The sequence below is a fragment of the Chrysochloris asiatica genome, unplaced genomic scaffold (assembly GCF_000296735.1).
Source record: "Chrysochloris asiatica unplaced genomic scaffold, ChrAsi1.0 scaffold00220, whole genome shotgun sequence".
NCBI classification, from domain to species: Eukaryota; Metazoa; Chordata; class Mammalia; order Afrosoricida; family Chrysochloridae; genus Chrysochloris; species Chrysochloris asiatica.
The window spans coordinates 3,370,130-3,392,295 of NW_006408738.1; the positions used below are offsets into that span (position 1 = coordinate 3,370,130).

At 41.6% G+C, this 22,166-nt stretch overlaps 1 protein-coding gene across 1 annotated transcript; it reads left to right on the forward strand.

Annotated features, from left to right (window-relative positions):
* The first annotated feature begins 857 nt into the window (after window positions 1–857).
* Window positions 858–14,095, forward strand: LOC102824662 (sulfotransferase 1C4-like). Its single transcript, XM_006873032.1, has 7 exons — window positions 858–1,026; window positions 6,881–7,006; window positions 7,528–7,625; window positions 9,582–9,708; window positions 10,110–10,204; window positions 12,945–13,125; window positions 13,986–14,095. Exons 1-7 carry the CDS (start codon window positions 858–860, stop codon window positions 14,093–14,095), a joined length of 906 nt encoding a protein of 301 aa, XP_006873094.1.
* Window positions 14,096–22,166: the final 8,071 nt, after the last annotated feature.

The window sequence follows — 22,166 nt, forward strand, 5'->3', positions numbered from 1 at the left end:
CTATGAGGGTCACTATGAGCCTAAACCAACTGAGAGGGCATTAACAACAACATATCTGGGGTGGAAATGCAATTCTTAGCTGGGTGTCAAACGAATGAACCAGTTCAAAGCCCTGATATTAACACATCTACCATATTCTTTTCTGCAAATCTGGAGCGGGTTTTTGTTTTATCTTTATGTTTTGCACTCATTTTTGTTTTAAACAAAACACATATGTTTAGACATAAAGAGACCCCTACTGATTTCGTACAACATGTTTACACAAGCACCATCTCTGATGGAACGTTATTTATATTCTCTTACGTAACCAGAAAACTGGCCCTTTCTATAGCTTGGGAAGTTCAGAATCAAAGATCTCACTGTTAACAGCCCACAGAAATTCCACCTCAATCTTTAAGGGAAATTACAACTATGTTGTAATCCAAAATGCCACAGGTCAAACTGTCCGCAAAGTATTTAATTCATTCCAAACTTCTCAGGAGAAACAAAGGAAGGATATATGAATTCTTCCGTGAACACAGAGGTGACACTTTCACTTTGGCTGAACTGAAGTAGAAGAGTCAATTCCTAGAGGTTGTGACCGCCTCTGGAATGACGTCATGGAGGGAGGAAGTCTGTGTACAAAGTCCTAAATCCTAAACAATAGCCGTGAGGTCTCCGGGAGCTGGCCCAGCAGGCCTGTGGCTAAGTTTCTCCCTGTTTGCAGGGCTGCTCAGGACTGGATTATCAGCGATCCGCTCTCAGGCAGAGTCTGTGGTCTGAGTTTTTCATTTCCTGTATCAGCTATCAGGAATGCATGCTTTGTGCTGACTTAGAGGTAACTTTTTGTCTCTATTAGTACTCTGATTTCAACACCCATGGCCTTAAACAAGATGAAGGACTTGAAAATTGAAGAACAGGAACGTATAACTGTGGACTATGTGAAGGGAATTCTTCAACCCACCCCCACCTGTGAAGTCTGGGATCAAATCTGGAACTTCCAAGCCAAACCTGATGATTTGCTGATTTCTACGTATCCTAAAGCAGGTAGGTGGGAAGGGGAGGGGACAAGGGAGCTGGGAAATAAAGAAGCTGATCTCCTGGGCTTGAATAAAAAATTTAGTAGGCAGAGTGATGTGGTCAAGACAAGTTACTTGTAGAAACTAAAAAAGGAACTGCATAAGAAACATGAAAATATTGCACACATTTTAAGAATTGAAGTCTTCATGTGATGTGTGGTGTTTTCCACTCCCGGGGAACCGCCCAGAACAAAAGGGCTAGGCTTGTTTATTTTCTGTTCCCAATCTAGGCCCTATTGCCTGTCTGGAAAAGAAAAGGCTGCTTTTGAAGTGTGAGCTAGAAAGGCTGACGTGGAAAAGTCATAGGGGAGCTTTGGTTCTGCAATACTGATCTCACCTTAGCAGCCCTCAGGAGCCGCATCTCAGGGTTCCAAATGTTTTCTTTTGGATTCTACCTTCCTCCTTGCTATGTTATGAACCTACTTCTTTTATTTTAATAATCTGTTTAATAAAATTGTCCGTAAACAAGTCAGCCTAACTTGAGGCCAGCTATTGCATCACAAAAACTTTGGGATGAGCAGAGGGAAATAGTTCTTGAGAGAAAATTGTATGCATCTACGTATGTGCTAAGAATATAGTAGCTAACCCACTCCCAGATGTATATATACAGCTCCCATTTGGCAAAGCAAGCTTTCTGTCAGTAACTCTTGGCCTCCCACACACCCACCCAAAGTCTAAAACCAAGTTTTGTTCCTTTATCTCTGTAGTTTCTAAGAAGGGGGGGGAGGGGGGAGGAGTAGAGGAGGGGGAGCACCTTGTCTCTCAGTCCATCAGGAGCAAATCTGTGCTGATTTCCCAATCTTATTCCCCAGGGGCCTATTCCAGATTACATTTTCCGAAATGAAAATTTCTAAACACAGTCTCTGACTAGAATAAACTCTCCCTACCTTGATTTCATAAGGAGCTCTGGTAGCGTAATGTTTACGAATCGGGCTGCTAATCTCATGGTCAGCAGTTCGAAACTACCAGCTGTTCCGCAGGAGAAAGATGAGGCAGTCTGCTCCCATAAAGATTTACAGCCTCAGAAACACTGTACAGGGTCACTATGAGTCGGAACCGACTCCACGGCACATAACAACAACAACAACAACCACCTTGATTTCATTGAGGAGTCCTGGTGTGGCACTGGACTGCTAACCACAAATCACTCCTCAAAAGCCCCACACTGAGCCACTATGCGTCAGAACCGACTCACTGGCACCTAACAACACCCTTCATTTCATACCTAAAGTCCACAACGCTACTGGAGTTTTATCATTTTAGTACAAGGTTTAATAGTTCATCGTTTCTGCAGCTGCCAAATGTGAGCATTAAGATGCATTCACTGAGGGATTTCATGGTGTTAGTGGATTTTGAAATTTAAGAAAATTTTTTAAGAAAGCAAAAAGCTTGTAGCTAAAGTAATAATCGTGACAAGTAGCACTCCGGCTGCACTTCTTCCAAGACAGATCGCTTTGTTCTTCGGGCAGTCCAAACTGTCAATATTCTTTCCCAACATCGTAAGGCAAATCCATCTGTCGGGTTTGGGGCCCTTCCAAGTACATAGGTTCTGAGAGATCGGAAACCCACAGCCAGCTCTCACTCTGAGAGACACTAGTTTACTACAAAAAAAAAAAAGAATAAAGAGTAAGGGAGGTGATTTACCAACCAGAGAATTCCCCCTACAAAGGGTGAAACACAGTGTGTCTGGTGGCAGCTGGCTGGATCCTTACTGTCACTGCTCAAGGGGCTGGGCACCATGGTGTAGTCACAGTGTAAGGGCAGTCAGGAGTCCTGGGATGGCACTGCAGGAGAACGTACTGGACCATAAGGCCAAACCCATCAGGCTCTAGGAAACTGATACGGGGTCACTATGAATCAGAAACAACTCAAGGCACTTAACAACCTTTGTGGGACTTTGTGGGACTAGGAGAGGTAGGAAAGTCAAAGGACTTTCAGCAAGCAAGGTCTGGAGGAGGGGCTGTAGGCTCCCTCCGAGCATAACTGATGTACAACAAGATAGCAGGAGGAACAGGCAACTTAGACATTGGCTCTGGTAGCGTAGTGGTTATGACTCAGGCTGCCAACCTCAAGGTCAGCAGTTCGAAACTACCAGTGGTTCCGCAGGAGAAAGATGAAGCTTTCTGCTCCCGTAAAGATCTACAGCCTCGGAAACCCTGGAACCAACTCTATGGCACTTAAACCTAAAATGAGGGGGTGACCGGCTTACAAGGTCTCAAAGGGGAGTTTAGTTTAAGAGTGGGTGTGGGGCCGGGGAAGATAGAGTCCCCACTGAATAGCTTTCATCTTGTCTAGATGAGTCTGGTGAAAGGAGATGGGGATACAATTCTTATGATTCAGTAGTAATTGTTATCATGACTAATTGCAACTGTCATAATTGTTAAGGTAGAAGTTTTGTAACAAAAAATGGGGGGAGCAGTTAATCTTACAGTCCAGAAACAGAGGACCCTAGGACCATCAAGGGAAAAGAGCACAAGCAGAATGCGGGGCCCTATCCAGAGAAGCAGCGACTCCAGAGATGGGGACAAGGTGAGAGGGAGCAGCTGAGGACTCTAGATTCATGGAAAGAGAGGGACTGAGAGCTGGCGGTGAGGAGACAGACTTGCAGACTGTGCTCTTTGGTGGTGTAAATTATTATATATGCCTGAGTGTTTAAAAAAGAGGGAGAGAGAGAGCTAAAGTGAATAGAGAGAAATCCTGGTAACTGATGGTACACGGAGGGGATTATAACCATTGTAATGAAACAAGGTGTATGATTTGTTGAATGTAAAATTAATGATCTGGTCTGTAAACTTTCACTCAATTCACAATAAAAACTTATAAAAAGATAGCAGGAGGAGGGGCTGTCTGCTCCCTTCTAGACAGCAGGAGCTGGGGAAAGGGACAGGAGACATGGTTTTGAGGTGACCTTGGCGTGGTCATTTTGGAGCATTAAGTTTATGTCCCTCAATGCCAATTATTCTATTGTCTTCCCTATTTGTGGTCTAACTTTCACATGCATATGAGGCGACTGGGTCGGGCACAGTCCTTAAACTGATATCTTTACTCTTGAACACTTTAAAGAGGTCTTTTGCAGCCTAATGCAATATGTCTTCAGATTTCTTCACTGCCCCTTCCATAAGTATTGACAATGGATCCAAGCAAAATGAAGTCTTTGACAAATTCAACCTCTTCTCCATTTTTCATGATGTTATTTATTGGTTCAGTTGTGAGGACTTTTGTCTTCTTTGCATTGAGGTGCAAAGCACACTGAAGATTGTAGTCTTTGATCTTCATCAATAAGTACTTCAAGTCTCCTTTGCTTCCAGTCAGCAAGGTTGTGTCATCTGCATATGTAGGTTGTTAATGAGTCTTCTAGCCAATCCTGATGCCATGTTCTTCTTCATGTAATCCAGATTCTCAGCTTATTTGCTCATCATAGATTGAGTAAATATGGTGAAAAGATACAACCTTGATGCACACATTTCCTGACTTTAAACCAGTCAGTATCTCCTTGTGCTTGATCCATGTACAGGTTCCTCATAAGCACAATGAAGTGCTCTGGAATTCTCATTCTTCACAATGGTACCCATAGTTTGTTAGGATCCACACAGATGAATGTCTTTGCATAGTTAATAAAGCACAAGCAAACATCTTTCTGGTATTCACTGGTTTTAGCCAACCTGCCTCTGATGTCAGCAATGAGATCCCTTGTTCCATATACTCTTCTGAATCTGGCTTGAATTTCTGGCAGCTTCCTGTTGATGTACTGTTGCAATCGTCTTTGAATTCTCTTCAGAAAAAACATTACTTGCGTGTGATTCTGTGAGAAACATTGTCAATACCCCAGATACTGCCTCGGTTCCTCTTGGTTATGAATTCACCGATGAGTTATCACAGGTGCTTACCAACAAACGCTCAAGGAATCTAATCTGTACTCACTTTAGCGAGAGTGAGGTTTTCTTTATTCAATTTTACAAAATCGGGGGCCCAACACAACAGACACGGGCAGACACTCTGCATGGCTGCTCACAAAGAGTTTTATTCCCCTGTCTCAAGAGGCCCTCCCCCAGTTAGTATGGGGTTCACAATCTAGCCCAGATGGCACCCACGGCCTTAATGACTGGATTTTTATCTAAAGTTCCTAGTCCTAGAAGAGATTTCTCTTTCCCCTCCCCTAATTCAACCTGTTCACATACCCCTGGGTGTGAATCAATAAACTATGTCAGGCTTAGCAATCTCGTGTGCCCTTTATTCCTGAAGATGGACCATCTTGAATTTCTCACAATATTAATGATTTTGTTCAATTACTTCTGTATTCTGTTGGGTCACCTTTCTTTGGAATGGACACAACTATGAATCTCTTCTAATCAATTTCCCTGTCATGGATGAGTGGGCGCCTCCAGTGTTGTATCAGTTCTTTGAACATTTCTATTTGTATTCCATCGATTCCTGGAATCCTGTTTTCCACCAAGGCCTTCAGTACAATGGGGACGTCTTCTGTCAACACTATTGGTTCTTGATTGGATGCTACCTCTCAAAATGATTGGACATCAACCAATTCCTTTTGGTGCAGTGACTATGTCTTCCTTCCATCTTCTCTTGATGCTTTCTGCATCATCCAATATTTTACCCATAGAGAAGCCTTCAATATCGCAATCTGAGGCTGAATTTTTTTCTTCAGTTCTTTCAGCTTGAGAAATGCTGAGCGTGTTCTTCCTTTTTGGTTTTCTAACTCCAGTTCTTCACTTCTTTAGGATGCAGGACTATAATTACTTGATTTCTAATTTACACCCTTATTGTAGACCTTCCAAAGCGCCAACTTGAGCGTATGAGAGAAGAGATCTATAGGAAGACTTGCTGCCAGACAATGTGGGAAATAGCAGCCCATGTCTAGGAAGAAGGACTTTCAAACCATTTCAGAAATCCATCCTAAAATTGTCTAACATCCCATTTGGATTTTATCAGGATTAAACACAGACACAGACTGGAAGGAGGCTATTGAGGCCCGGGGGGCGGGGGTGGAGATGGGTGGGTAGCAATGGGTATGCTCTCGCCTTTAAAGTAGTGAGCAGCTGAATGGTCTTGGCAACGATTTCTCCCTGTGAGGTCACATCACCAGTCACTGCCTCTGAAGTAGCACCCCTTCCTCCCTTCTGCCTTCCAAACCTCAAGCTCATACATTCTATTCTACATAGCATCTCGAACCTTAGAGGCAAGGAGGTCTTGGAAACTTCACACTTAAGCCTTTCAGCTCCTGATATAAGAGGAAACTGGCAAGAAGATGAAAACAGATACTGAGTACAAATGACTATTCACTCATTCAGCTATCATATACGTCTGTTGTTGTTGTCACGTGCCATTGAGTCAGTTCCGGCTCATAACAACCCTGTACAGGTCTTCCAAGGAGTGGCTGCGGTCCAGCGCTTTATCCCAGAGCGCCACACCACGACTCTTCTAGGGCAGATCTGTGCCGCATGCTTGGAAACCATCTGGACACCACACACCACGCAGTCATTACCCTAGGAGTGCCTATTCTATTGAGAAAGACCTTCAAATTCTTCCTTCTCCCTTTCTTAAAAACCATAAATCTAACTGAATCATATGACAACCCAAGTTAATAATTACGACAAAAATAAATAAATAAATAAACTGCTTATGTACCTATCTAATGTCTAGCTTTGCCCTACTGAAAATCTGAATTATGGTAGGACAAGATAGAAATAAGGAATGATGGTTTCTGAATCCTTAATTCACATATGTATTCTGCTGTGATCTGATCAGAGTTTCAGAAATGTGACATGCTAATTATCTGTGCTTCCTCATCTTACATGTGGACTAAGGAACAACATGGGCTCAGGAGATAGTGGACTTAATACAAAATAACGGTGATATTGAGAAAAGTAAACGAGCACCAATTCACGTACGAATTCCTTTCATCGAATGGGTACACCCAGCAATAGGATCCGGTGAGTATTGGATTGCCACACTTAACTACAGCCCTAAACATACACTCAGGATTTTTACTATCAAAAAGGCCTTCCCAAAATCCTAGGCGTTCAAACGATTATTGATAGCTTTTACGGCTATATCATTTTTGTAACTGTGCCTGCATTTCTATACTAATACATTTTCCAATGGAGTTACTTTTAAAAAATAAAATAAGTTAGCAAAAGCAATTAAAATGTTAAAGGTAAGTTAAAATTTTATCTAATTAAAATTTAATTCCATTCTATAAGGAAGAGTCCAACAAGATAATTTCATGGTGGAAAAGTTATATATAGTGTTTTATTTATTTGGTTCGATGTTGATCTGGTTAGAAATGCCTGCAGTCAAAAACTGATTAATAATCTCGACATGGTGTCTCAGATCAGATTTATAGATGGTTACAGCTCTGGTATCATCCCTACCATCATAATAATGGAAGTGGCAAGATTTTGAAGCAAATAGAGACAAAAAGTGGGGACATGACTAAAAGCCAGTTTTTCAGGTTTGGAAAAGGCTAATGCTCTGCCCTCACCACGGACTCTGAAAACTCATCTGCCCATTGACCTGTTGCCTCCGTCCTTTCTGGAGAAAAACTGCAAGGTAAAGAACAAGAGAAGTTCAAGTTAGTCTACTCAAAGTATCCTTGAAGTGGGTCCAATTTCCTCTTCAAACACCTCACCTGATGTTTTAATGGGGGCAGTGGGGACTATAACTACATTAAAATGTGTGGGAATCCTTTTCATCTCCCACAAAAGCTAGGATCACAAGAATCAGCATTAAAAAGACAAAGGAAATGTGACCATGGATGAATCTGGACATACTGTTGTTAGGTGTCTTCTCACAGCCACTCTGTATAGTTTCCAAGGGGCTGCTGGTGAGTCTGAACTGCCAACCTTCTGTCCAGTGCTTATGCTACAGTGCCCACCAGGACTCCAGTTGCTGAGTGAAATAAGTCAGTCACAAAAGGACAGATAGTGCATGAGACCACTATTAGAAAAAGTCAAGAAAAGGTTTATGCACCTAAAGAAATAGTCTTTGATGGGTACGAGGGATGGGAGTAAGGAGGAGAAAAAATCACTAACAGATAGTAAACATGAATGAGAGGACTTCAAAAGTTCATGGGAAAATTGCATTATCTTTTAATTCCATTTTTCGTGAACTTTTTGAAGTCTCCTCATTGAACTTGAGTGAAAGGAAAGGAAAAACACAATAAGGGGGAAGTCATCAGCACATGGCCAAGGTAAAGAAGACACTGGGGACTACTCCTGAGGAGAAGACAAAAGTAAATGCTATCACATACACAACTCCGCATTAACAGCAATGCTGTTGTTGTTAAGTACCGTGGAGTCGGTTCTGACTCATAGTGACCCTGCACAGGGTTTCTGAGGCTGCAAATCTTTACAGGAACAGAAAGCCTCATCTTTCTCCCACTGGTAGTTCTGAACTGCCGACCTTAAGGTTAGCAGCCCGATTAGTAACCACTACACTAGGAGCAAACAGCAATTTACCAGTGGATTTACAGGTAACTATGTAAGCTCAACAAGCATGGGATGGCATGTGGGAATACACCCACAGAATATATAGATATAGCAGAGGGGGCTTTTCAAACAGTTTGTGGAAAATGTAATGAAAAGATAATGGAATTTTTACATGAACTTTTTGAAGTCCCCTCATAAGTACTTTATGCACTGCAAATATCTCCAGGTATATGGATAGTGTGGCGCTGTGAGTTAATGCACCAAACTGCAAAGTCGGTTTGAACTGCAAGGTCGGTGGTTCTGCTCCTCGGAAACCCTATACAGAGTAGCTATGGGTCAGAACTGACTCAACAGCGCTTAACAACAACACAACAACTTATGTATAGTAGAGCATACAAGGGACTCCTGTTATAGCACTGTAGTATAAACACTGGGCTGTGAACCACAAGGTCAGCGGTTCAAACCCATGAACTGCTTCTCAGAAACCCTGTACAGGGTTGCTAACAGTTAGAATCAACTCAATGGCAACTAACAACAACAACAACACAGGTGGCAACGTTGTGAAAACTCTTTAGCTATAACCATACACATTGAGAGAATGGGAGAGGCCTGGGAGCTCAGGACTATAGCCTCGGGGGACACCAACGTCCATTGGTGGAACCTCCAAGACTACAGCCCTTAAGACACGCTCCATACCTGGAACTGAACCCACTCCCAGAGATTCCATTTCACATAGACAGACCTACCAACAAGAAGACTGTGTAGAACAAAAGGGTAGCATTTGCCAAACCCTGCATTCCGAAGGCAGGAAGGGGCAGAGAAGATGTGCAGAAGGGAGGCCAGGGAGGAAGCCGGGAGAGTCCTGTTACATTGAGAGGACTGCAGCTAACGTCATAACACAACTGTGCATAAATTGTTTGACAAGACGCTAATTCGCTCTGGAAATTTTCACCCACACACAATAGAATGTCCTCCCAAATGAGACATGTGTGAAATATACGCATGTATATTAAAACTCGTCACAGTTTTAATCCTGTAAACCTCTTTTTCCCTCTTCCTCCCCTCCTTCCACTCTCAGATAATCTATGTGGCAAGAAACCCCAAGGACAATATGGTATCCTATTACCATTTCCACAGGATGAACAAAGCGCTTCCACACCCGGGCACCTGGGAAGAGTACTTTGAGAGTTTTCTGGCTGGGAAAGGTGAGAGAATTCACATTCATTTCCTTGTAAAAATAACCAAATACCTCCAAAACACAAAACCAGTTCCTTAGAAAAGCAGGGGCTCTGCCCTCTTTACCATCGTTGAGTGGATTCCGACTCATAGTGACCCTATATAGGGTTTCCAAGGAGTGGATGGTGAGCTTGAACCACTGACCTTGCAATTCAAATCGACCTTGCAGTCCTGTGCATTAACCCACAGTGCCACCCCAGGACTCCCTTCTTTGGTAAGAAGGAAGAATCAATGTAACATTGTCCTTCTCGTCAGGAAGTCTCTTTTCCAGGGGACATTTGTGGAACAGCTCTGGGACAGTTACAGAGTATCTTCAATTTGCTTGTTGTCACTTCTGAACTCATGGCCTTGTTTTCACCCCGTCTTCCAGTGTGCTGGGGTTCATGGTATGACCATGTGAAAGGATGGTGGAAAGCAAAGGACCAACACCGAATTCTCTACCTCTTCTACGAGGATATGAAGAAGGTGAGACACAGCATCATCTAAAGTGTCCCCATTCGACCACAGGACCTTTAAGTCATAGTGTATTGATCCCCATCAGAGACTGATGGATGAAAGCAGAGAACATACAATTGATGCAGTTGGTTGCTTAAAGATGTTCATGCATCAGAATGTCTATCAAAGACCATGAGTTGATGTATCCCATGGGATCACATGCAACTTCCTGGTACCCTAGCATATGCTGTTGTTGTTGTTGTTGTTGTTGTTAAGTACCGTGGAATCAGTTCCGACTCATAGTGACCCTACACAGGGTTTCCAAAGCTATAAATCTTTACGGTAGCAGACCGCCTCATCTTTCTCCTGTGGAACCACTGGTAGTTTCGAACTGCCGACCTTAAAGTTAGTAGCCCGATTCGCAACCACTACACTACTTTTCCCTTATTTGCAGATTACTGCAGAATATTAATGGTATCTCTTGAAACATTTTTCCTTTCATGTGCATTTTAAATTTCAGTTTTTAAAGAGAAAAAAATACTCTTAGCATCAGTGGCTACTTTTTTGTTGTTTTTTTCCTGTAAGAGGACTAGAAAACCAGTACTTTCAAGAAAGTTCTAATAAATGATGGTGTGATAGAAAGTACTCATGATTTAGAGTGGAAATTCTTGAATTCAAGTCCTGGCTTTACCATCCATGTCAATTATTCTTGTTAAAGATACTTCATATCTTGGAGACATGGTTTCCTTAAATACAAATTGAAGATAATATATAATCTTCTAAGAGCGCTTGTAGGGACTTAATAAGACAACGTTAATGGGAGTTCATTGTAAATGGTAATCTACTCAGGTACATTCTGTGAATCCAAAAAACACAGAAATCTACAAAGAATTACAATCTCCATTCTTGAATTTGCAACAGAAATTTTTGGTACTGAAAAGGTAGTTTATAGATTACATGGACTTGCATGGTCCTCCTCAGGCATACTAGGTCAGAACCCGTTGTTGGAAGATTCCAGGTGATTCACTTGTCCAGTAAGGCTCCGTCACTGCAAGGCCTTAAACGGTTATTTTTATAAAATATCAGTACATTGAATCATTTTTATATCTTTTTCTTAAACAGAAAAATTATAACATTCCCAGGATTCTCAGAATCACAATTAAAGAAGTATCAAAACAATCTATGAGTCTGTCCAGATAAAATACCCTCCTTTCTGTCTACCTGGAAACAAAATTACAGGGGTATAAAAATAAATTTAAAAACAGTAAATGACAAGAAAACATGCAAAAGGAGACCCTTGTTGCCCAGATCCTCAAAAAACGTATTGCATGTTTATGAGCTATATTCCAAGAGTTATCTACTTAGAGAGTTCCAGATACAGCTACTCTGTTAAGGAATATTATGGTGGGCACTGCAAATTGTAGTAAGGAAGAGTTTACTTTTTTTATGAGCTAGTTCAAATTCAAGGGATCATAGAAGAAACTGAGATTCCATTTATAATTCTGCATAGATGATACCCTACCATCAGATGTGGCACAGCAATGTCAAATAGAGGTATGTCTCTGGAAACGGGTCTTACACTGAGGTAGATCTCACTGGATTGTGAATGCCAGGAAGAAACTCTATTGAAACAAGAAGTCTAACTTCAAAGTATCTTTAATAAAAAAGAAGAAATCTTTTAAGTACTTACATGATCTTGTACTGAACTATCCCTCACTATGACGGCACTTAACAACAACAACAACAATAGGGAGTCCTGAGTGGCACTGTAGGTTAATGTGCCAGACTGCAAAGTCGTTTGAATTGCAAGGTCAGTGGTTCAAGCTCACCAGCTGCTCCTTGGAAACTCTATACAAGGTTGCTATGGGTTGGAATTGACTCGACGGCACTTCACAACAACACCATAATTTACAAAACGTTCACAGTCTTTAGCACTCTTTGTTTCTAATCCCCCAGCCTACCCCAGTCAATTAAAATGAGCACTTTCGATATTCAAGTTTTTCCATTTGTAGACACAGTGATCGGAGAGAGCTACTCCACTGAGGAATGGTATGGTGGAGAGCTGCATATTCCTTCTACTTTCCCTCCCCATTCCCTCCCTGTAGAAATAGGGGACGGACTTCCACAGAGCTTTGCAGACTTGGCTGTCCCTCTAATAAACAGTTGCTATTTTGGAACTAAAGCTCCTTTCAGAGAAATCTAACCACTTGGCCATACTGAGCACCAATAACCAAAGACATGTCTTGGCACATTCAGAAACCAACATTGTCCGTTCACTCCTTCTGCCATCACTTAGATGGCCTGCAGTTCCCATCAACGTACCAAACAGGAAAGAGTCTCCGTTTTCCCAGATCTCCAATCTCCTCCCCACATCTCCTGGAATGTCTTTATTGTTATTAGACTATAAACTCTCCCTGTTAGACACTGAGATGACCACGACTCCTCCCATACTGATTTGTACAGGACCTTTGTACATAATCTTTGACACATTCTCTTCCAGGATAATGACATACAGTGATCTGTCAGTGGTATACCAAGACAGTCTTGTTGATGCTTACATATGACAGAAATGGTTAATTCTTCCAAGTAATAAAAATACATGGTTAATTCTTCCAAGTAATATGGGTCATGATGGCGCCTAGCAACAATAAAGGTCACCATATCAAAATAAATCATATCTGGAATGTTGATTGCTTTCAAGATTTTTTTTTTTTTCAATTCTAATTCATCTCTCTGCTTTTTTTTTTTTTTTTTTAAACTCTGATCACAGAACCCTAAGGATGAAATTCAGAAGCTGGCAAAATTTATTGGAAACAACCTGGATGATGAAGTTCTAGATAGAATTGTCCATCACACTTCTTTTGATGTTATGAAGCTGAATCCAATGGCCAACTATTCACTGGTTCCTGTTGAGATCATGAACCATTCCATTTCTCCATTCATGAGAAAAGGTGTCTATACCTTATTTTGGTCAAAGTTCTAAAAGAATTGTTTCCTATTTCAAAACATTTGGGGGACTTATTTCTGTATGGTGAAACCAGTAATGAGATCAAAATGAGTTTATTGGAGGATGAGGATGTGATTTAGTGTGTAAATCCAAACCCCAGTGCCCACACACCACAGTTCTGATACAGTGAAAACAGAAGTTAGTCAAGTGTAGCCAAGAATCAATTTGACAGGAGACTAGGTGCTACCAATTCAAGCCATTCTTTCCACAGAAATTTAGTGAGGGTCTATGATATACCCAACCCTGTCCTGGACATTGTTCACATTAGTGAACAAAGCAGTCAAAAATCTCTGCCCTCACAGAAATTATATTCTTGCCATAAAATCAAAAAGCAAAACACTGGAAGATAAGAACCGTAGAGAAAAAGAAATCTGGAAAAGGTAACAGGAATTGTTGGAAGGACTAAAATGAAAGAATATCCACAAATCTTTCCTTTCACAAAACCATCCCTTGCGACCCTTCCAGAACAGGCCCGTCTTAGTCTTCTCCCAGTGTGGAAGGCACAGACATAAGCATCCATGACGCTTTGCTGCGTAAGGTGGGTCCCTGGGGCCTGCTGTTCTGACACAGTGGACTCGTTCCCGTGTTGATGTGGCTCAGTGGGTAAAACAGTCTCCCTCTTTTAGAAATCAGACAAGAAATCCTTCCCTCCAGGATAAGACAATGACAGGATAGCAAGAGAAATATTGTGTCCAACACTGCCTCACATGAAAGGTAGAAGAGAAACCATTACACCGAAACAGGAGACTAGAGAAAGTCAAATTCCCTCCACAACTCTTGCCTCTCTCCCATGTTCTGTTTCAGGCTCAGTGGGAGACTGGAAGAACTACTTCACTGTAGCTCAGAATGAAAGATTTGATGAAGACTACAAGAAAAACATGGAGGATACCAGTCTAAGTTTCCAGTTCCAGTAAAGAGGAAGGAAGGACTACACCTGTATCTGAAGGTTTATTTCACAGACCAAAGGAGATTGGATTTCATTGTGTTTGCCCTTTCGAGATAGCTGGTGTTGGGGCCAAAGTTGAGCGAACGGAAGCAAGAGTGGTAAAGTGGAGGCTAGGAATTCAATATATGACTAATTAAAATTGTGGTATGATTACCAATTATCACTACATTTAAGTCTTCTACAAATCATGTGCTTGTTACTATAGTTATAAAATGCTTCAGTTCTCACATTAAAAATAATAATCAGGCTTTCAGATCAGGTGTTAGAGCAAGATCAATTTTAAACAGAGACTGTGTCTTCCAAGAGTGGCCTGTATCCATGTAACCATCAGGTAACTCGGTTTCCCCATGAAGCCTTCCAGTTCGTGTCAGGCTCCTTAGTCTAAGGCATCTGTCCCCATCTCTGACCGGAGCCTGCGTGGTTAGCTAGACTCACTAACTAGACCCACCTGATGCTGACCGTGGGCTCGCTTCTCTCCTAAGACTCCACCGTCAGGTTCCAATCGCCAGGTAACAGCTACCCATTTGCAAAGTGTCTTCTTTCCATTTTAGCATGGTTTAACTTCTCATCCCTGAACCTCCTGGCTCAGAAAAGTTTTGCCTCTTACTGAGGCTACTAGACTAGTTTACTAATTCATCTCCCAGATCATTACACTTTGACCAAGGTGATTTTCATTACACCTGACTGATTACGCGGCTCTTTAGCTTCAAACCCTTCAGCGATTCTGAATCTTCACAGCCTGAGAAATAATGCCCAAACTTTGTAGCCTAATCTCAAATCAGTTACAAGCGTGATTCCAACTTTCCTTTTCGTCTTGATTCATCTTCCAAACCATGTCCTCACTGCAGAAAATCAGTCTGCTCACCGGGCTTGGATTGTGTCGACCCTCTCAGTTTTGCTAACATGCTTCCATCTAAGATACTTTTCTTTCCTTTCTTTCTGCCTACCCAAAGCATATAGTATGCTTTAATAACCACCTTGGTTTCCTCTCATTCTCTCTACAAATACTGTAACCCAAGGAGATTGCTTGCTCCTCTGAAGTCCTACACACTTGGTAGAAAATTCTTCAGTGATTAAGAATAAAGTATATTCTTCTCTACTGTATCACTTGTGTTCATTTAAATTTTCATTTATTTTCTCCCAACACAGAGACCTCACTGTAGTTCATTGCACCCAAACAGCATATAACATGCTAGAAAACAAGTAAATGTGAGATTATATCCACCAAGACAATTCTAAAAAGCTGACTTTTTATGTTGTTAAGAGCCTTGGAGTTGATTATCACTCATAGCAACCTTGTATTTGGTTTCTGAGGAGTGGCTGGGGGTTTGAACCACTGACCTTTGTTAGCAGTCCAGTGCTTACCCTACAGTGCTGCAGGATACTGCACTGGACTGAAAGCCACCTTGTGTAGAGTTTCTGCAGAGGAACTAGTGGATTTGAACCACTGACCTTGTGGTTATCCTACAGCACTACACCAAGTAGACAGCCCCTAGTACAAGTTATCATCTATAATGCTGCAGGAGTTCTGGGGGGTGGGGGGAGGTGCTGGGGGCTAATGTGCTGGACCACAAAGTTGGTTTGAACCACAAGGTTGGTGGTTCAAGCTCACCGGTTACTCCTTAGAAACCCTATACAGGGTCGCTATGGGTTGGAACTGACACAATGGCACTTAATAACAACAGTGCTTCAGGATAATGCACTGAACCGAAGAGGTGGTGTGAATTGCAAGGTCGGCAATTCAAACCCACCAGCCACTCCTCAGAAAGCATATACAGGGTCGCTATGAGTTGGAATCAACCCCACGGCACTTAACAATAATGCTGTCTGGACTCCTAGTGTGGCACTGTAGGATAAGCACTGGACTGAAAAACACAAGGTCAGCAATTCAAACCCACCAGCTGCTCTTTGGAAACTAGAGAAAGAGAGTGACTATGAGTCGGAACCGACTCAACAGCTCTTTACAACAACATGGTGCTGATACAATAGCTAATAGCCACATGTGACTCCTCAAGTTTCCAATAATTAAAATTACATTGCTCCTTTGCACTAGAGAATCCCAAGTGCTTAACAGCCACATGTGGCAAGTGACAACATGTAACCACATTAGGCAGGGCCGATGATAAAGCACTTCCCTCATCAGACAATGTTCTACTTTAACAATTCTCTGAGCTTGCCATCCTTATTTTGCAGATGACACAGTTTAAACTAAGGTTCTGAGATAGCAGGCAAATTGCCGCCTGCCGCCTGTTCATATTCCCAGGAAATGTAGAAACCTGCTCCAGACAATTCCAAGGGCTCCAAAGACTGAGTTTTTAGCTGCTCACAATTGATCCTCTCTTTTCCGGGTCCTGTGGCAGCTTCCCCACAAGTGTCCTGCATGATCCTGTCCAGTCCCTGAGCCAATGAGAATCCAGATTGGCAAGCTATTGGCCTTTCCATCCATGATTACATGGCTTAAAATGATTAAAAATAGTCTATTGTAAGATCTACACCACTCTTGTTATCGAAATGCTCCGAGGTAGACAGAGTCCTAAGCCCATAGCAGGCCCTCACTCACTGTTACTCTACGCCCTTTATTTACTTCAGCGCCCAGTCCACCACACAAGGAGGCTTCAAAGGGTCAAACACAATGGAATTGTCCTACACGTTTTTAAGCCCCCTTGTTATCTGTTTCCCCATAAACTTGGGCATGGCAGGGATGTGAAGGAACCTGAGATGGGCCCCAGTGCCTTCTGTGACTCTGTCCCAAGTCTCCATGGATGCTCAAGCTACCGTGCCCACCCCCAGGATTCCACAGTTCATGCTCTGCCCTGTTCCCTTGGACAGCATGCCCGGGCATACACAACTCAGGAAGGCAGACAGGAGCACGCCCATGACTGCTGGACTTTTGACTTTGCACTCAAGCAGCGGTCTGCTACCTTCCTCTACACCACCCTCCACACTCCCAGCAAGCCAAACCAATCCCATAGGCTGGATAATAATAGCCCAGTCCCAACTGTGCCAACTAAAACTAGCCTTCCCTCATCCTCTCCGAGCTAGTCTTCTGAAACTGGAGACTGTTGTAGGCCATGGAGTTTCCTAGGCTGTAGTCTTTATGGGTAGAGCCCTGGTGTCACGGTGAGTAAAGCATCTAGCTCATCTAAAGGTCAGCAAAGCCATCTCACCAGCAGCTCTGGGGGAGAAAAGTACCACAGTCTGCTTCTGTAAAGAGTTACAGCCCGGAAAACTCGGTGGGCATTCTGCCCTGTCCTAGAGGGTCTCTATGATCTGTAATCAACTCAACACCAAAGGGGTGTGTGTAGTGGGCTGAGTTTTCTTTTCTTTTGTTTGGGTTTTGGGTTTAATCTTTCTGGGAGGACACCGGCAGGTCTTTTCTCCCTCAGAGCAGGTGGTGAGCTTGAACCACCAACCTTTCAGATAGCAGTCAAGCACTTAGCCATTGTATCACCAGGGCTCCTGAACTGCTCACGAACATATTAGCCTCAGGTCTCTGAGCAAGACCATTTTCATTTCAGCGAGAATCACAGTACTGCATTTTGGAGCCCTTTAGAAACATGAAGTCTTTCAGTACATGGTACACATTCTGTGCTTTCATACATCTGAGCACTAACCAAAGAGGTCTTGGTCTAAAGTAACAAAATATTCATGAAAGTACAAACTGTGACGGCCAATTCATGTGTCAACTTGGCTAGATTCTTATGCCCAGTTGTTTGTTCAAACCCTAGGTAGGCTCTGCTTTGAAGTCCTTCTAGGTGATTAACTCAGGAATGCAGATTGTCCGCCATAGTAAGACTGGGGCTCAACTAAACAGTTGAAGGTCTTAAAACCAAGAAGGGAGGTTACCCTAGTGGAAATTCTATCTCCAGACTATAACTAGACATTTTTCCAGAACTCTCTCAGTCTCCACCCCTCATGCCACCTGACCTACACAGTTTAGACTGGCCAGGCTTCCCACCTCCAACACAATCACATAAGCCAACTCCTTCAAATATTGATAGACAGATCTATAAATAGAGATAGACATATCACTGGACACAAATGAAGAGATGCAAGAAGTAAATTAGTGAAAGGAAATGTCTGTGTGATGATTCTATGTAAAACAATCTTGTGTGACTGAATGGCCTCGTGATACAACCAGGTTTCTGTCCACTGGTGAGGGACCAATATGTACATACATTTTTTTAAGTAACATGTGCTAATTCAAACTAGTCCAGTGTTGGATGAAATACTAACTCACTTTATGATTAGAAAGATACCAAATAAATAGAAAATAAGAAATCAGATGAAAATTCCTGAGCTAGAAATCAAAGTTAGATATGAGACGTTTTATTTGAGGCAACTCCACTTAATCTCACATATCTAAAGAAGTCAGGCTTTTAGATGGACTGAGATTTGCTGCCAAATCCATTTGAAATAATAGGAGAAATAATCATATAAGAAAGTCTTACATCTAAGAAAACTGGAAATTGTCAAAAATAAAATTAAACACAAAAAGATCTATATCCTAGACACAGATGAGCTAAAATGGGCTGACATTGGCCATTTTTTATCCTACAATAGAATGATTTACTATATTGATAATGACTAACTCATAAAGAATGACATCACAGTCATTATCGAAAAGAACGTTTCAAGATCTATCTTGAAGTACAATGCAGTATTGTTGTTGTTGTTGTTAGGTGTCATCGAGTTGGTACTAACTCATAGCGACCCTATGCACAACAGAACGAAATACTGCCCAAACCTGAGCCAACCTCACAATTGTTGCCACGCTTGAGACCACTGATGCTGCCACTGTGCCAATCCATCTCACTGGGGGTCTTGCTCTTTTTCTCTGATCCCCCACCTTACCAAACATGATATCCTTCTCCAGCGACTGGAGTATATATACACCTAAAAGGAGTCCTGGCGTGGCCCTGTAGAATAAGCAGAAGACAGCAGTGTTGGTTTGAACCACAAGGTCTGAGTTTCAAACTCACCAGTACTCCTTATAAGCCCTATATTGGGTCACTACAAGTCAGAAGTGACTCAACAGCATTTAACAACAACAAAAGGAAGACCAGATAATACTAGTATTATTCAAATTTATGCACAACCACTAAATCCAATGATGATGAAATTGAAGAATTCTACTAACTTCTTCAGTCAGAAATTCATCAAACATGAAATCAAAATGTATTGATAATTACTGGTGATTGAAATATGATGTGAAAGTTGGAAACAGATAAAGGATCAGTGCTGGGAAAATATAGCCTTGGTTATAGAAGTGATGTTAAATGTAATAGAATTGTGCATGGCCAATGACTTACTTATTGCAAATACCTTTTTAAAACAATGTATAAGTCACCAGATGGGAATACACAGAAATCAAAGTGACTGTAGGAGGAGACAGTTGAAAAGCTCAATATCATCAACCAAAACAAGGCCCAGGGTAGACTGGGAGTAGACCAACAGTTGCTCAGATGTAAGTTCAGGATGAAGCTGATGAAAATTCAATCAAATCCAGGAGAGCCAACATGTGACCTTGAATATGTTCCACCTGAATTTAGAGATCATCTGAAGAAGAGATGTGATGCATTTGACACTAATGTTAGAAGAAGTGAAGAATTTTGGAATGACAACAAGAACATCATATGAAAAGAAAGCAAAAGGTAATTAAGAGGCAAGAAAGAAAGAAAATACCTAAATGGATGTTAGAGGAGACTCTGAAACTTACTCTCCAGCATAGAGATACTAAAGCAAATAGAAGACACTAGGAAGTAAAAGAGCTGAACAGAACATTTTAAAGGGCAGCTCAAGAACATAAAGTCAAGGGTTATAATGAAAAGTGCAAAGACCTAGAGTAAGAAAACCAAAAAGGAAGAACAAGTTCAGCATTTCCCAAGCCGAAAGAACTGAAGAAAAAAATTCTAGGCTCAACTTGCAATATTGAAAGATTTTATGGACAAAATGTTGAATGATACAGAAAGCATCAAAAGAAGATGGAAAAGATACACAACTGCCGTACCAGAAAGAAATGATTGATGCTCAGCCTTTTCCAAAAGCAGCATATGATCAACAGTGAGTGGTACTGAAGGACGAAGTCACAGCTTCACTAAAGGCACTGGCCAAAAAACAGACCTCCAAGAACTGACAATACAAACTGAAATTGTTCAACAAATTGACACAGAACTGGAAGCATTCACTCATGCATAGCAAGAAATTTGGAAGACAGCTACCTGGCCAATGGATTAAAAGAGATCCATATTTGTACCCATTCTAGAGGTGACCAAACGGAATGCAGAGATCATCTTATAATATCATTAATGTCACATGCAAGTACAATTTTGCTGAAGATGATTCAAAAATGGTTGTAACCATATATTGACAGGGAAATGCCAGAAATTCAATCTGAATTCTTTAAAGGACATGTCACTAAGGATATCATTGCTGGTATCATATAGATCTTGGCTGAAAGCAAAGAATATTATAAATATGTTTACTGGTGTTGTACTGACTATGTAAAGGCTTTCTACTGTGTAGATCATGGCAAAGTTTGTATGCCATTAGGAAGAATGGATATTCCAGAACACTTCATTGTGCTCATGAGGAACCTGTACATAGACCAAGAGGCAGTTGTTAGAACAGAACAAGAGGATACTGAATGGTTTAAAACCAGGAAAGGTGTTCACCGGGGTTGTATCCATTCACCATACTTATTCAATCTGTATGCTGTGCAAATAATCCAATAAACTGGATTATATAAAGAAAAACGTGAAGAACAAACAAGATGGCGGATCGGGTGCAAGTGCAGTAAGGAGATCCATAAACAACAACACAAAATACAGAACCAAGCAGGCTCAGGGGATGGTCCCAGAACTATGAACCACATATAAAGGAATATTTAGAATGTTAGAAGGCTTACAGCTGGGGGAATTTGTAGCAGAAACAAGAAATCCATTGCTTTCTAATTCAAGATGCTTAACTGGTCCAGGAGCTGCATCTTGGTTGAGACCAAGCAAGGAAAGGATCAGAGGAGCCACGGACGCCTGACAGAACTGCAGAGATAAAGGTGCAGACATTCTTTTCTTCTGGTAGCTGTTCATTGGTCCCTGGCTGTCTGCGTACCTCCATTCTGGTGACTATAGGGGTGTCTGAGCTAGTGGACACTCCAGTCCCACCCTCAGAGTGTTCTACTACGCATGCGCACAGATCTCCTCGAAATTTAAAGAGACAGTTTCCACTTAAAACCAAATGGCCACAGCCAACCATGAACTGTTGATAACTAGAAAAAAGGCCTGAAAGGGGATTGTGGAGCGGGACAGGCAGACTAAAAAAGAAATAGGTTGAAAATTAAATCCTAAATTACATCAAAACGACCAACAGTGGCATCTTGAAATTTCTCAAGAAGAAGAGTGAAAAGGGAACCCCATTTCCTAATAACATCTACCTGGAGGCATTCAGAAAGCATAAAAAAAAATACCAAAATACACACCCATCTAAGTATTAAGGCCACAGATAACCCCTGAATATGCCCAAAAAAACAGAAGCAGATGACCATATCTGCACATGTCCAGAAACGAGATAAAGTGACAGAGGCAAATGAGCTGGAAGAAGACCTACACTCCATACTGGAAGATGGGCAGGCTTTGGAAATGCCTGAGAAAGAATTCAGAAAAATGACATTAAAATGTAACAAAACACTATACAATGGAGTTGAGAAAAATAAGGAAGAAGTCAGGAAAGTGCTACAGGCACAATCAAGTAAGATAGATACAGCATTGGAAACAATTCAAAACCTACAGAAAGAGGTCCAAACAATTAATAATAGAATATCAGAAATAGATAATACACTGAAAGGGCAAAGGAGCAGAACTGAAGAGATAGAAGCCAGAACTAGTGAGCTAGAAGATAAATCTCTCAACACTATTAAGACAGAAGAGCAAATACAAAATAGGACTAAAAAAATCTGAAGAAGGCCTAAGATTCATGTTGGACAACATGAAGAGGAATAACTTAAGAATTATTGGCATTCTGGAACAGGAACAATCACACAA

Coding starts and splice junctions, on each gene's coding strand:
- LOC102824662 (XM_006873032.1), top strand. CDS start 858: ATGGCCTTAAACAAGATGAAGGACTTGAAAATTGAAGAACAGGAACGT. Junction 9,709..10,109: donor GAGTTTTCTGGCTGGGAAAG/GTGAGAGAATTC, acceptor CCCGTCTTCCAG/TGTGCTGGGGTTCATGGTAT. Junction 10,205..12,944: donor TCTACGAGGATATGAAGAAG/GTGAGACACAGC, acceptor CTCTGATCACAG/AACCCTAAGGATGAAATTCA.